Here is a 15160-nt window from a genome sequence, read left to right on the forward strand (position 1 = left end):
GTCGAAGCTTAAGTTTTTATTTTAAGAGAAATGATAGCTTTTTTTATTAAGAAAAATTCAACGAAAATACAAATCTTGGTAGAGTTCATTCTTTATATCGTATGAATGCATGTTGACGACTGATCATAGCAATATCTGGGATTGTTTTCTCTTGGTATTAGGATCATACCCTACACACTCACACACCCCATTTGTTTACATGAAGGTGCTATCAATGATCATCATGGGTGAAATTCAAGTCAATGTTTGCTACAAAATGAAGCTTTCTTAGTTATTAATGGTATGGATATGATGAGTACAAGCAAATGGTAGTAGTTATTGAAAAGAAAATCTGATTCAGATGTTGGCCTGATAACATGAAACACATAAAATAGAGATGAAGTTACGAATATGCACAATAAACTTGCAATTTCTTTCTACTACCACCCTTCAAATCTTGGTTTTGGATTAGGGTTTTTAATATTATTGGTTCTCATTCTCCTTAAATCGAGATAGGCTTACACCCCAGAATGTCATTGTGGCATTTGGAACTAATAATACAATATCACGTGGGACAATTGAAACATATATGACATTGTATTATTAGTCTGAGATGTCACACATCTAGGTGTATGTAATTAAGTTCTTCCCTCTTAAATCTGCCTCGTCAGATCTTCAAAGATCTCCATTGTAGAAGCTGGCAAACCCAAAAGCACATTTATACTTTTCTTGTCTTCTCCACGAGGTAGAAACAAACTTACTTCCTTCTCAGGCAAACCCACCGGCCCTGAAAACACAGGCTCTCCCCAGCCAAAGTCAGTTGTGTGGAAACTAAGCTTGGACCAAGCTGTTATCAAAAGGGTTGCTGCCAAAGAAGGCCTAGCTCTTGTCACTTCAAAGTAATCGACCACCGATCTCATATAACTGCTCGTCACCATTTTAACCGCCTCATCAACTAACCCAACTGCAAATGACAACGGATTTTCCAGTAACTCCCCAGCACTGCACAGTGCATGTGTCAACAAAATTGCATTCCCAAAGTACCCTTCTGGTACTGGTGGCTCAAGTTTTGAGCGGCCATCAACGGCGAAAAGGAGCTTTGTTTTTTGATCCGGTCTCATTCTCAAGGCCTTAGTTCTAGCTCTCCATACAAAAGCGGAGAGCGCTTTAAATGTTGTGCAGTTTTCAAGAACCCCATCTTCCATGGCCATTTTCTTCAGCTTTTCGAGCTTCTCGGGGTTGAAACAGAAGGCGCTGTATAGCAGTTCTTCTTCCTCATAGAGCTTGGAGTTTTCCGATATGTCTTCGATCTGAAGGAATTCGTCATGAGTAAACTCTATCTTTGGTGGGTTTCTGGGTTTGAGTATGTTTCTGTCAAGAAATGGCACAACCTTGAGCGGCAAGCCTCTTGCGGTATCCCCCCATGAATTGATAAATTCCATTACAGAGATACCATCGGATGTACAATGGTTGATACATAGCCCTAGAGCAAACCCTCCACATGTGAATTTAGTCACCTGAAAAATATAAATCAGCAAGGCTATTAGGCCATTTCCAACCGAAGGCTGGCCAAATGACTCGTTTTAGTCCTCTGGCCCTCCAAGATATTAATATTTTAATGAACAGTACATGGTTATATATGCCTCCATCTCCAACCGAGGGCCAAAAGGCTCGTTTTAGACATGTTACAAAAAACCGTCTCCAACCAAGGGCCAAAGGGTCATAGGGCCAAACTTAATTTATTATTTAAATTTAAAAACTACAACTTATATCTAAAAACTACAAATTAAATTCATAAAAAAAATTAAAAAAAAAAAATTGAATCCAACGGTAACTAGCCGTTGTATTTGAAATTTTGGCTTACCATTATTGTCGGATATAACCGACAGAAATAAGTACAATGTTGTCAGATATAACCGACATAAATAATGAAAATTCTGACCCGGCCCAAGGCTGGCTGGCTGCTTTAGGCTAGCCGATTGGCCCTTTGGTCCTTTTTTGTCTAGTAGGCCCCACGAGACCTTTGACCTAGCCCTCGGTTGGAGACAGTTTTCGGGCTATTTTCAACCCTTTTGACCCCCTAGACTCTTCGTTGGAGATGGCCTTAAGCGGTGCCTAGGCGGCCTAGGCATCGGCAGAGATTTTGTTAAAAAATGAGGCCCCACACAAAACCAATAGAAATATTACTAAAATATTACACATATATTTTTATTTTATAATATATAACAAGTTTATTAATATATAAAATAAAAAAAATAAAAAAATAAAAAAATAAAAAATAAAACTGCCTATGGCCTGCCAAAGCCCTTAGGCACTATGTCTCTTCTCATCGCTCGATTTGTGCTTAACAATTTTTACGAATTTAGTTTAAAATTTTGATCTCCTTAACATTATCCTTGTAACATTGCTCACAACAACTTGTTACTCTAGTGCATCAAAAGTACACAATATTTAATCTGAAAAAGTGATGCTGATAGTATTATGCATAAAGTTTAGGTTCTAAATTTTGTGATCTATTTTGAAGCACTTGACATCATTTTATGAGGGGATATATTCATACAAAATTAAAGGGTATGACCGTGACGCAGCATTAGCCCTACTCAATACTCGTCATATTTAACATGTGACGGTGTTGAGTGAGATGTTGACCATCAATGGTGGATGAGCAAAATTATCTCTCAAAGGGGAAAAAAGGCATGGAAATTTTTGGAAACTCGAACCTGAACTGTCAAAAGAGGAATCTCAAGTATGTTCTTGGCACCAGGAATATCATGAACCAGATTCCCAAGAGTCTTAGGATCAGGCTTTGTTGTGTCACCTATCTTTTCCATTTCGCAGTTGGCTTCAGCTTCAACAAACATAGCACCGTCTCCTGTGCAATCGATAATCAGCTTCCCTTCTGCGCTGATAGTTAACTTTCCTGCAAAAGGGTAATAGTGAACAAGAATTTTTGACAATGCATTCTTTATGACTTCCGCAGCTTCTTCGTTCCCTTTTGAATCCGATTTGAAGCAGTACATGGTTCGGACTATGACCGCAATGTTCTGGTCCAGGTTCGAGAGGTAGTACAGACCCTTCTCCGTTTCGGATTCAGGAGGCACCAGAGTAGGTTCTTCCTTCTTTACAATAAGCTCAAAGGTATGGTCACTGGTATCCCCCATCACTCAACACACCTTTGTATAATCTAGAAAAGTAAGAAAAACATGTCCACTCTTTAAGAAAGAACAGACGTCATGTCCAAAAAATAACTGTAAATATGTGTATGTAACCAAGAACTTAGCTTTAAAAGTAAGAAACACGAAAAGGGAATAAGAACTACAAATTGACGTGTACCTGCAATGCTTGAATGAAAGATATCAAGGGGTGAGGTTATGATGAAAACTCAGATTTTGTAATCCCTTTCGAATGGGGTTGTAATTTATATAGGGAGCAAATGGGGCTACATATTATATGTTCCTGTAGGCCGCAGCTCTGTGGTTATATATTTTCTGTATTTTCAATTCACTAGTTTATGAATTTATTGTTTGCTACCACGCCATTGATTGTTTTGGTTATGAAAGTTCTGCAGCATCAAAAGGAATTGGTGGGGGCTTATACGCAAAACACTTTTAGTGGAATAGCCCCTCTCTAAGAAAAAGAAAGAGTCCAAGAAACCATTTTCTTTATTTATTGCTAACTCATAAAGTTTGGAGTCTTATCCAAGTATTTTGGACACTGGTGATCTTTCTCTGCAGATTGAGCTGTGGGAACGGCTGCTGTATATTGACCGGAACATACCGGCAATGGAGTTGGGTGTAGGGAAGAGTGATCAAGGGGTTAGGGTTGGTGTGGTGGGCATCTAGAAGTTACATTAGGTTGCTTGGTACACTTGCTCTTAATATTAAAACCCAAAATTTCTCCTGCAGCATGATTAGATCAAATTATATGAACTCATTGGCATTAATATATGATTAATTACGGACCTTGATTGGAATTTGAACAGCTCACAATGGCTTGCTTAGAGATATCAACGAATCACAGAGTTAAAATCTAGGAAGTTTCAATTAGATTTGGGTTGGGATCTTCTAATGAAAAAAATGAATGAGAGAGAATCTTGCAACGAAAAATTAAGAGACATTACAATTTACATGTGCGTATAAGAAGTCAAGCTAGTGCCAATTGATTTTACGATGGAACCTTAACTTTTCTTCTGGTATCAGAGTCAGGTTACATGTCCTTACAAGAAGTTGGGCCACTCTCCACATTTGAAGAATTAATTTTATGGTAGAACCTCAACTTTTTTCAATTACTAATCTTGGATTTCAATGTTGCTATTTGATCTTAGTGGAACTCACATTGTGACGGTAAAGATTAGAATTAAGATAAATCAAATATTCGAAAAGAAAAAAAAAGGAAATTTTATTTGAACACATATAACCTCTTTCTATACCCAACTTACTCTCTACACCCATATTATTTTTAATTAAGCTATCAATATCTCTTTAAATCCAAATTTACTATCTAAACTGCCCTCACAAACTCAATTCAATACATAAATTTATTTTTACACCTATTTAAAACATAAAAACCCAAAATCATTATTCATGAATGTTTTAGAACTTCTGACCTTGAAAAATGAAATGATGGTTTATTGGAAGTATACTGCAATAAACTATGCTTTTGAGGACTGAAAGTATATTGCAATAAAATTTATCGGAAGTATAAGTAAATCAATGAAATTATGTTTTCGAGGATTGGAAGTATACTACAAATTGAGTAGCAAAGATGGTCACCAGTTCATCCTCATTCTGGCACTGAAACTCTCCAAGCTCACGAGATGGCCAAGATAGCTTCTGGGTAGGGCAAGAAGGTTGTCTTAATTCACCAGCAGGGCCCATCCCAACTTCATTAATTTCAATCTTACGAGATCGCCAGTATACTTCCAACGCTCAAAAACACAATTTCATTAATTTCAGTACTGTTTTACTTGCAAGTCTTAGGGGTTGATCTTAAGATTGCGTGATGCTAAGTTAGTAAGTTATTGCATTGGGTGTGGGATTATTGATCAATAGAGTATAAAAAATAAAAAAAATTCATATTTACATTTTAAGTTGAGTGTAGAGATAGATTGTATGGGTTCGAATAAAATTTTCCAAAAAAAAAAAAAAAAAGATGGAAGCCATCCAATGCAACTCACATAAAAAGTTAAACCTTATCCTCCCTGACTCTCTTTTGAACTCCCTCCTTCCAATATACCCCTAGATCTGAAAACCACAGTCGATGGCTCCTTGCTCCAACTTAGGATCGGTGGCAACCTTCTACCCTTTCATTTGAGGCCTCCTTGTCATCTATTTCTTCCCCTCCCATACACCGCGCCACCACTCTCCTCTGCTTCCCTTACCCTCGTGCCTTGCCTCCCTTCTCCCCCCTCGCCTTTCTCCCCCTCCCTTTCCCTCACCTAGCGCCTCCCCCTTACCAATCCCTATACCAGCTTTTCATTCATTACTTTTTACAAACAGCATTACAAGCTACAAAGACTAAATTTATCTACGACGAGGTTTTATAACAAATTAACAATAATTATAATCTATTATAAATTTAGAATACACATCAAGTTTAACATCCTATATGATTAAGTTAGACTAAAATGAGAAACTTATTTAAACTTGGAAATTAGGGTATTAATTGGTGGTGGGGACTGGAAAGAAGTGAACTAGGTGGTGGATGTGGAGAGGAGATAGGTGGAGGCGTGGAATAGCTGGTGGTGGTCTGGGGACCAATTGGGTGGGGTTAGAGTAAAAGGGAATTGAAACTGGAAATTACGTACTCAATTAGAGAAAGTGAATGCAAAATGAGATAGAGTGGAGATCTCGGTAGGAAGAAAGAGAGTAGGCTTTTTTCTTTTAATTAAAAAGGGTCTTCCTCAAGTAACTTAGTAAAAAGACTTGCTTTCAATTTTTTTTTAAATGCCTTGACTAAAAACAACGTCGTTTTGACAGTCTTTTAATAAAATATAAAAATCTTCGTCTCCTTTGTTAATCATTTGCAGAACCTTCAGCCGGCGACACGCTGCACTCTCTCCTCCACCACATGCCCAAACTTGGGTGGTCCTCACAGCCATCCAGGTCCCTGAATGGATCTGCCCGATTATGTACTCATTTGACACCTCTTGTAAATTTGGTTTGTGTTAATGAAATCTCTCTATTGTTGCTTGTCAAAAAAAAAAAAGTTAGCCCTACTTTCGAATGATATGATATTCTTATAAATCGTAATCACACAACTCTAAATTTTGCATCAAACTTAAATATTCTGCCACCGACGCTATGAGTTTGTAGCCTAATAAGACATCTTCATTGTTTATTCTGCAAGAAATTGCTTTAGATTATAGGAATTAGTATATTAAACACAAAAATATACCTAGTTGGATGGAACTTTTCAATCAATCTTTAAATAACACATGGTTAATTAAAAATGCGGAACAATTCTTTGCTCAGCTATAAACTCCACCTTAAAAGTAGGCAGATCAAATTTCTAAAAAGGATAATGTTGACTAATCTGTAGATTTTGATAAAGTGAACAAGTGAAAAAGAAAAGGACAGGAAATCTGGACATCCTCAATCATAATGTGAACCCAAGACTCGAGTTTAAGGGAAACACCCTAATTAGTTGAGCTACAAGCTTATCACAATATTTGTTTAAGTTTAAAACAACAAAACTGAGACCAACTACTTCTTAATGTTTTGGTTTTCTCATCTTAACCATATGTTAAGAGATTTCAAGTTCGAATTCGTTTCTTGCTGGTAACGAAACAAGAATATCCGAAACACGTATGCAGGAGTGGATTACCAAGATTGAAAGACTAAGAAGGTTTTAGGAGAAAATAGTTGAGAGTAAACCAATTTCTTAGAAAAACTCCATCTAATTATGTTTCGAGAGGGAAATAATGCAGATGGTGAATGGAATTAGGTTTTCTGTTCTCCGTTTCGGATTCAAGAAACATCAATGTTGGTTCTTCTTCTGTACAGTAAGCTCAAACGCTTTGTCACTGTGTTTGGATCCAATTTTACACTATCGGCCTAAGCAATCGAGGCCGTAGAATGAGTAGAATTTTGAGCCCGTTGGATCTGATATTGAAGATTAATGTTATCTTGGTTGAATTACCATGACGATATTGAAGAATTATCGGTTGCATGGCGGGTTAGCGAGGAGTCCAAGAGCTGCAATGAGTGTTAATATACATTTTTATGTGTATTATTTAAACTGAGTCTTGATTGCTCTCCAGATTGCATAGGATAAAGATGGAAGTCCAACTTGGTACGTGACTGCAATTGGGATGATAACCATGACATCAGAGGGATGCTAAGTTAATCAAACTCTTTTTGGTGGGAATTAATTAAAAGATTTGGAATCCATCTAATTTTGAAGTAATCAGCTGCGTGTGGTCTCTTGTTTGGATAAGGATCATGATGTGGTCAGTGAGATGAAAGACTTGGTAGAAAGATCAAGATGCCTTGGTTGAGATGCATGGCTAGAAGATAAAATTGCATGCTAATTACTTTCCAACACTTGGAGGCCATTAAATACTTGGATTAGGATTGATTTGCACAAAATAAAGAGATAAAGATGGCTTCCGCGTGGATATAGTTGCTTTCAAATACAATATTCTCAGGAATATTATAGTGAACGTGGATTTACGGTAACAATTGGTTATGTGGTCATCAAACTTTTGCGTTCTTATAAATACAAAGGCAGTGGCAATGGAAAAAGCCTCTCCAATTCAACATACAAACTGCCCTGCACAAACTCTCTCTCTACACAAAACCTCTCAACAATCTTGAGATTTTTATTTTCTTTTTCCGCCAACACATCTTCAATTTAGATAAATAGCACTGTGAAGGCAACTGATGACATCTTCAGTTTGGATAAACAACATTGCTTCTCGCCTGACTGATTACCTATCCAAGTCTTGATCGACAAGGATTTTTGAGTCTTTGTTGATAGAGGTCACCGCATCAGCCTTCTCGGCGAAGTGAGGTGTTACCATTTTACTACATTCGGCACATTGAAAGCCGAATTTGATATTGAACTTCGCAGAATTAGCAGCCTTGTCTTTAGGCTCTAGAACTTGAAAGGCTCTAGAACTTGAAGGCCGATATGTGTTCCTTCCTCGGCCGCAGTCACAAGATCAAAAAGTTAGCATTGCGCCCAATGCCACATCAACATATTTTACTTCCCGGCCGAACTCGGCCGACTAGTTAGCACGCCCCGCACACAATCAAATGACGTAATTAGCTTATTAATTACTCAGTTAACGAGTTGGCATGCCCCGCACACAACCAAAGGACAGAATTAGCTTATTAATTACTCGGTCAGCGCACCACGTAGACTTGGTAGTTTTTAGGGTCAACACACTAATATGCCCCTATCACACACAAACATCCTTGTAGTAAGTACTAACTTAAAACACCTAAAGTGAATGACAAATGGTTTCTTCAGATTTTGCAGATTCCATTTCAGATGGGAAAGGACGCTCGGGGCTGCATATTATCTGCTCTGCAGCTCTTTAAGGTTTGGTTGATGTTGTTGGGGTGTGTATAAATTTTTTTCTGTGGTGTAAATTGCCTATTTTATGGATTTAGTGTTTGCTACAATCATTAATTGTTATTATTATTATTGCTGAGACCAATACTAATTTTTTGTGTAGCCGTTTTTATACGACGAGGTCTTAAGTTCGAATTCTCTTTCTCTTGAATAAAAAAATAGCGGCATTGTTATTTCTAAACCACATGCTAGAAACTAATGGCCACGATTGAAGGATTAAAAAAATTTATAGGGAGAAAAGTCGATTCCTTAAAAAATCTATCTAATTTTGTTTCGAGCGGGAAATGATGCAAATAGTCCATGAAAAGTTGGTGGTGTACATGAACATGTGTAATTCTGATACATATACATTTCATGTTGACCGAAAAAGCTCGTCAATCGACAATTTTAAGTGAGATGTAAAATACTCATCGTGATCAAAAGATGTGAATAATGGATGTAAATTTTCATTTTGGTTACACCTCAAGCGAGAAAGAAAGCAATAAACTCATCAGTTTTAGAAAAGGTTGGCCCATATTCTTTCTTTCTCTTTTTTACGAAAACAAAGCAAGTAATTTCATTGAAAGAGGAAGGCTCATTAGAAAATCATCAAATTCGCCCAATAAAATGGAGATTGCCAAAGCCCAATTAACAAAAATGCAGAAAATAAATAAACTACTCTGATTTGAAAGATTTTGTTGCGGCTTGTCCATGTGTTTTGGCCAACTTTGTATGATGACGACTTTAATCGCTATTATGGGACTCTTATATGCTATTATGCGCAGTTGGATCAATGGAGATTGATTATTTCCTAATATGCATTATGCATGTTCTTCTTGTCTAGATGCAATGGCTTCTATGGCGGCATGATTTTGATTTGTGGTGGTAGTTATGATTCATTTAGGGTTTTGGGTTGTTTTGATATGTGGTTTTGAATATTAGATATGCTAAATTTTGGTGTTGTGAGTTTTTTAGTTGTTTGTGCGGACTTGTCCGCTTTAGTTACCCTTTGCTCGTGCTACTTTTACAACTTTATTTAAGATCCATGTCTTGTATAGGCAAGAAAATTTTCTTTGGAGCCAAACTAGATATATTTTTGTCCACCACCCTAAAGTAGTGGTCAGGATTATCGTTAGATGAATTTGATTTAATTTATCTATTGCACAAATCTCAAAATATAAACTAATCTAATGTAATCAATATGGTAGTGAACATAAGATTTGACCCGTGCTTTGTATAGGAAGTTTGGCCAAGTCAATTCTTAAATACCGGAGAGATTAATTAGTTAGAATTGACTTCTCACTCATTTCCATTGTCTGAAATCGTTTTTAGAGATTAGGTTCATAGAATTAGCCCTCCAGGAACCGTTTTGAACTTTCATGGCCAAATTTCATATTTAAGGTAAGGCAGGCAACCGTCGAGCCATGGAACCGCAAAGGCGGCTTCATGGGCTAGTCGAGCTCAACTGTGTCCGCCCAATTAACTCATGCCCCAACCGGATTTGATCAAATTTTCCAGCATAAGCTTTTGACACTGGCTTTGCTGATGAGGATATCTGTATCCATCAATACGAAATCGTTGAAGTCTCTAAACTCCGATCTCATCTCAATTAGCGAAGTCAAAGAAACTAAATGAGGGGGAAAGCAGAGATTAAGAAAAAGAAACCCACTTACTACTCTATTAAAAGTGAAAACTAAGTCATGATTACAGCTAAACAACTCTCATAGGAAGGGGTTTAACTTAAAAAAACAAACCTAACATATGAATTTGCGGTCAGCTCAACACTACAAAGAAGTTAAATAATATGGTACACGGCCCGGGTATCCACAAAGGTATCGATTCTTAAAAACTGCTGATGGCACACACCTCTGAAGAAAAGTATAAATTACTTGGTTAATGCACAGCATGCGACGGTCATGTATAAGCTCTGGCCAACTATGATTTAAGCATCATCGTTGTCCTTGCCATCATCATCCTTTTCTTCATCCTTGTCTGAGTCATCACCAGCTTCCGCATTCTCCTCTGCTTCTTCGCCTTCATCTTCCTCGTCAGTCATGTTGTTAATTACATCTGTAATTATTGCCTTCACCTCTGCTTTTCTATGCATCAAATCAACACTGAAGTGGATACCTGGGAAGTAAATCACGATTATACAGTTAGCTAAATAAAAGAGTAGGTTATGAAAATAAAACTGAAGCACACAGAAAGGAACCTTACCAAGTTGCCTGAGAATGTCCGATAAAGTTGCCTGCACAACGTAAATGAGGAAGTGTTTAATAACAGAACTAACGCATCTTCAACCATCCACTCAATGTCATGTTGCAATAATGAAACTTACAGTATTGAAGTCTACTTCCTTCAGAATATCAACAATTACTGCATGCATATCATCTCTTGTGGGCTCTGGCTTCGGTTTCTTGCTAACTTTCCCTTTTCCTAGTTCATGCACGAATTTGATACAATCAAAAGAGAAACTCCTAAAATTCTGAAGACATAAGCATTTTATGGAACAGATCCACAAGCCGATATCAAAGTATCAAACTAAGTAGGGAGAATCCACAGCAAATAAACACAAAGAAAATCACCTTGATCCTTTGCTGGAGCCTTGGCTGGGGACTTGCTCGACTGTTTTTTGCCAGTGGCTTTTTCCTTGGTATCCTTTGGGCTTTCCTTCTCAGTCTTCTGTTTTTTCGCTGATCTCTTTGCTTTAGTTGTTGAGCCAGAAGCTCCTTCAGCATCAGTTGCACCTCTTTTCAAAGTAGAACTAGATTTCTTAGCAGATTCTGTAGGAGTTTTTGCAGATTTTGCTGGGGTTTTCTTCTTAGAAGGTGTTGTTTTGCTACCAGCTTTAGCCTTTGAGCCTTCTTTTACAGTCTTTTTGGATGAACTTTTTGGACTCGAAACCTGGTCCTTTGGTTCTTTTTGCTCTTCATCAGACTTCTCTTCGGGGTCACTTTCTTCATTAACCATATTGTGGTCATCATCTTCACCAGAGCCATCCTTCACATCTGAAGTTTCAACTTTGTCATCATCCTCCTCTTCATCAGCTTTGGATGACTCCTGCTTTTTGTCAGAATTGGGTGTTTCTTTTTGTTTCTATCAAGAAAGAAGGCACAAAGTTAGACTACAAAGTATCGACACGAGAAGAAAATGCATGACCCAGTGGCAAAGCCATATGCATTGCAATACATCATCATCAAATGCAAAGTGCATTTCCAAAGTATCATAATCAGAGTATCAATGAGAATAGGAGAAAGTTCAACAAGTAAATCAATCTAATCAGCAAACTACAGGCAAACAAGAAGTAAATAATTATTTTTCTCTGGGTTGAATACTTGGGTATAAATCCATACTACAACACGGAGCACAACCATGCATTTAACACAGGGATAAAAAAAATAAAAAAATAAAAAAGAGAGAAAATGGATTAACTATTGCATCAGGAAAAAATATTCCTACATCCATGGCGTTGGTGAGAAATTCATAATTTAATATTGACTAACGAATACACACCTTGGCTGATGTTTCTGGTGATGCTTCCCCAGAACCTGCAGCCTTACTCGGTGTAGCCTTCCTTCTTCGCTTTTGCCCTTTCTGAAACTCAGAGATGAACCATGAGTTAACAAGCAATGTGAAAATGCACATAGAGCAAGTAAAAAACAGTGGGAAAGAAACAGAACCTGTTCCTTTTCAGCAAGCAAAATATCAGTTGTAGAATGTGGCGACTCCAAGAACTCCAATAACTTGACAGAAAGATCTTCCTATAAGCACAGCCTGTCAGATTAGGGATCACCCATCAACTTTTCAAGCAATATAAAGAACGTTTCTTGCAATATTTACCTTCTTTGTAGTGCCCTTAACCGGAATATTAAGCAAGTCACAAAAATCCATCAATTTCTCTTTAACACACTTATCAATCTTTTCCTTTACCCTTGCCCGATGTTTTTCCTGCTGCAAACAGATATAAAAAGAATAATAAGAGTGAGCGTTGCAATAATATTGTACTGCATGAATATCCAAGAAGACCCAGCAGAATATGCAAAATTGATCAAGGGGGTGAGCATAAAACATTAATACCTCATTCTCAACCCACACATAACCTGAAAACTGACTTATATTTTTCTTTAAACTATGAGGCTGCACAAGAACATCAACAATTAAAACACATCAGAAGATGATAAGACTACCATAGACAAAATGAATAAAAAGCACCTGAAATCACTAAATAAAAAGCAGACACAAACAAAAGGTCACCTTAGCTTTTTTTCCAAAAAGAATTGTGTGAAGTAATTGAAGGTTGTCATCTGCTTTTCTCTTTGACATCTTGAAGGCCACTGAAACAGTTCAAATATCAGACAAAAATAGGCCAGGCTGCGGTAACACAAAATTTGAAGATAAGTGAATAACAATTTATATGCATACTATATTAGTTCCCCACATACAACATGAGCTAGTAACTTCCACCTCACAACATATAATTATTTTTTGGACATGTGAAAATGTGTAGGAAAACACGATGAAAATGTGACAACACTAACTAGAAGAACTAAACAAACAACACAATGAAACTCATAACATTAAAATTTTGATTCTTGTTTTCCAACTTATTTATGTTCATTGTTTATGGATAGTACATAGCAGCCAGACGAACATCACTTTATTGGTTGTATACACTCTAGGTTCAATTCTCCATCCAACGGAAGTTCAAATCAAAGAAAGCCACTACACCTTATAATTTAAAACCAATTAAAATCATCAAAACAAATTTTTGTACCACCACTTAGCTTGTTAATAACAATGAATGTTAAAACGTTTCCCATATCTTAAACGAACTGGGTAGTTCACGTAAATGTTAAATTGCAGCTAAAACAGAACCACTGTCATATTACACGTGAATCCAGGTAAAATAACAAATGAACTACAAGCCTACAGGGAATTCAAACTGCTTTCTTTTTTGCTGGATCAATGTGCATGTAAAATTTCTGCCGAAATCTAAAACTAAGATCCACTACAACAACTTAAGATTCAATAACACTAGACGGATGAATCGAAGCCAAAAGTACCAGGACAACATTCAGTACCACTATATTTCAGCAATTCAACCATACCACCAAACAATTTAACAAGATCAAAGCTTTTGAAAACTTAAGCAAAACGTACCATTTGGGATATTCTTAAGTTCTGTACCGTGACCCTGAAACCAAAGAAAACAAGCATAATTCAAATTAGACCAACAAGGAACAAATAAAAAACGCAACTCTTCCCACCACCATACCTTCTCAATGCTCAAGGATTTAGTCCCGGAAGACCGCCCACTCTCTGGAGCTGAGTAGCGCTCAACTAGCTTCCTCTCCCTTGTGGGCCTCTCACTCACCGGAGTCACCGGTTCCTTCTCTTTCTTCTCCGCCTTAGCTTCTTTACTCTTCTTCGCAGCCGAGTCCCTGCCTCTTTTTTTCGACTCGGTCTGGTCGTTCTCCACCTTCTTCAAGCTAGCCCTTCGACCCCTCGTAGTCTTCTTTGGAGTTTCCTCACTCTCTTTCTCCTTCTCCTCTTGGCCTTCTTCAACAACTTTCTCCTCCTTCTCAGTGACCTTCTCGGAAGCTTCCGAAACATTCTCCTTCTCCTTCTCTTCCTCTTTCTCTTGCTCCTCTTCCTTAGCCTCCTCCTTCGTCACCTCCTCGGCCTCAGCCCCCGGCTTCTCCGCCACCGGAGCTTCGTCCTCGGGTTTCTTCTCCTCTAGGGCTTCGGACGCCATGGAACCGAACAGCAAATCAGGGATCAGGACTCGACGGAGAATTGTTAAAACCCTAGATTCGTGGGTTTGGGAATTGGAAACCTAGAAATCACAGAGCTGGGAGGGGGTACTAGGGTATGTGAATCTGAATCTGAATCTGAGAGAGGGACGGGTGTTGCAATTTAGCAAATTAGGGTTTGGGAATTTGGGGGGAATTGAAAAATCTGGGGTTTTAATTTTGGAATTTTCGGGGTAGATTGGGCGGGCTGTGGAATTGTAAAGGGAGGGAGGGTTTCAAAATTTCATGCCAAAAATTTTGAGACAGCGGGGCTCTGTCTCGAATGGGATTTCTCTCCTGATCTTCCTCGTCAGGATTCTACCAATCTTCTAATTACATTTGTTTATCGTACATTAATTAAAAATTATTATAAATTTTAATTTAAATCGAATTAGATTTTTCTCCGGATCTTCTTTGTGATGATTTTAGAAATCCTCTAATTATATTCATTTATCGTATATCAAGCGGTCGAAATTATTATAAATTTTTTATTTAAATTAAATATAAACAATATCTAACAAAAACTAACTGCACAATATACAATAATTAAATGTGATTGAAGAATTTTCGATATCCACTGTCTTTTTACTACTACACTCCTACTTGTAAGCTACTCACTAGGCTCCCAAAAAATTTCATGGGGTGTTTGCCACGTGTCCATGGTGATGTGGCCAATTTGGTCATTGTGGGTTGGAGATTCCTTATTTTTGAATCTGGATTTCAATTTTGTGTTTTCTCGATCACGGTCGGATCTTGAATGCATAACTAACCGGTTTTTTAAGCACTTTGGGTGGGAGAACAAAACTAGCAATTACTGTTGTTAAGGAGTT

At 37.6% G+C, this 15160-nt stretch overlaps 2 protein-coding genes across 3 annotated transcripts; both read right to left on the minus strand.

Moving 5' to 3' along the window:
- Positions 1-427: 427 nt before the first annotated feature.
- On the minus strand, positions 428-3759 carry LOC137711179 (omega-hydroxypalmitate O-feruloyl transferase-like). The gene is made up of 3 exons (XM_068450389.1): positions 3313-3759; positions 2700-3163; positions 428-1496 (listed from the first exon to the last, which is right to left on the minus strand). Exons 2-3 carry the CDS (start codon positions 3138-3140, stop codon positions 633-635), a joined length of 1305 nt encoding a protein of 434 aa, XP_068306490.1. The 5' UTR covers positions 3141-3163; positions 3313-3759; the 3' UTR covers positions 428-632.
- A 6429-nt stretch (positions 3760-10188) lies between these two features.
- On the minus strand, positions 10189-14634 carry LOC137710951 (DEK domain-containing chromatin-associated protein 1-like). 2 transcript variants are annotated; one of them, XM_068450121.1, is made up of 11 exons: positions 13814-14634; positions 13699-13732; positions 12793-12872; positions 12616-12675; positions 12379-12486; positions 12219-12299; positions 12052-12132; positions 11124-11634; positions 10877-10974; positions 10756-10786; positions 10189-10668 (listed from the first exon to the last, which is right to left on the minus strand). In XM_068450121.1, exons 1-11 carry the CDS (start codon positions 14291-14293, stop codon positions 10481-10483), a joined length of 1752 nt encoding a protein of 583 aa, XP_068306222.1. In that variant the 5' UTR covers positions 14294-14634; the 3' UTR covers positions 10189-10480. The 2 variants fall into 2 exon arrangements, with proteins under 2 accessions (XP_068306222.1, XP_068306221.1); XM_068450120.1 differs by having other exon boundaries at positions 12379-12489.
- Positions 14635-15160: the final 526 nt, after the last annotated feature.

This window comes from Pyrus communis, chromosome 12, assembly GCF_963583255.1.
Source record: "Pyrus communis chromosome 12, drPyrComm1.1, whole genome shotgun sequence".
NCBI classification, from domain to species: domain Eukaryota; kingdom Viridiplantae; phylum Streptophyta; class Magnoliopsida; order Rosales; family Rosaceae; genus Pyrus; species Pyrus communis.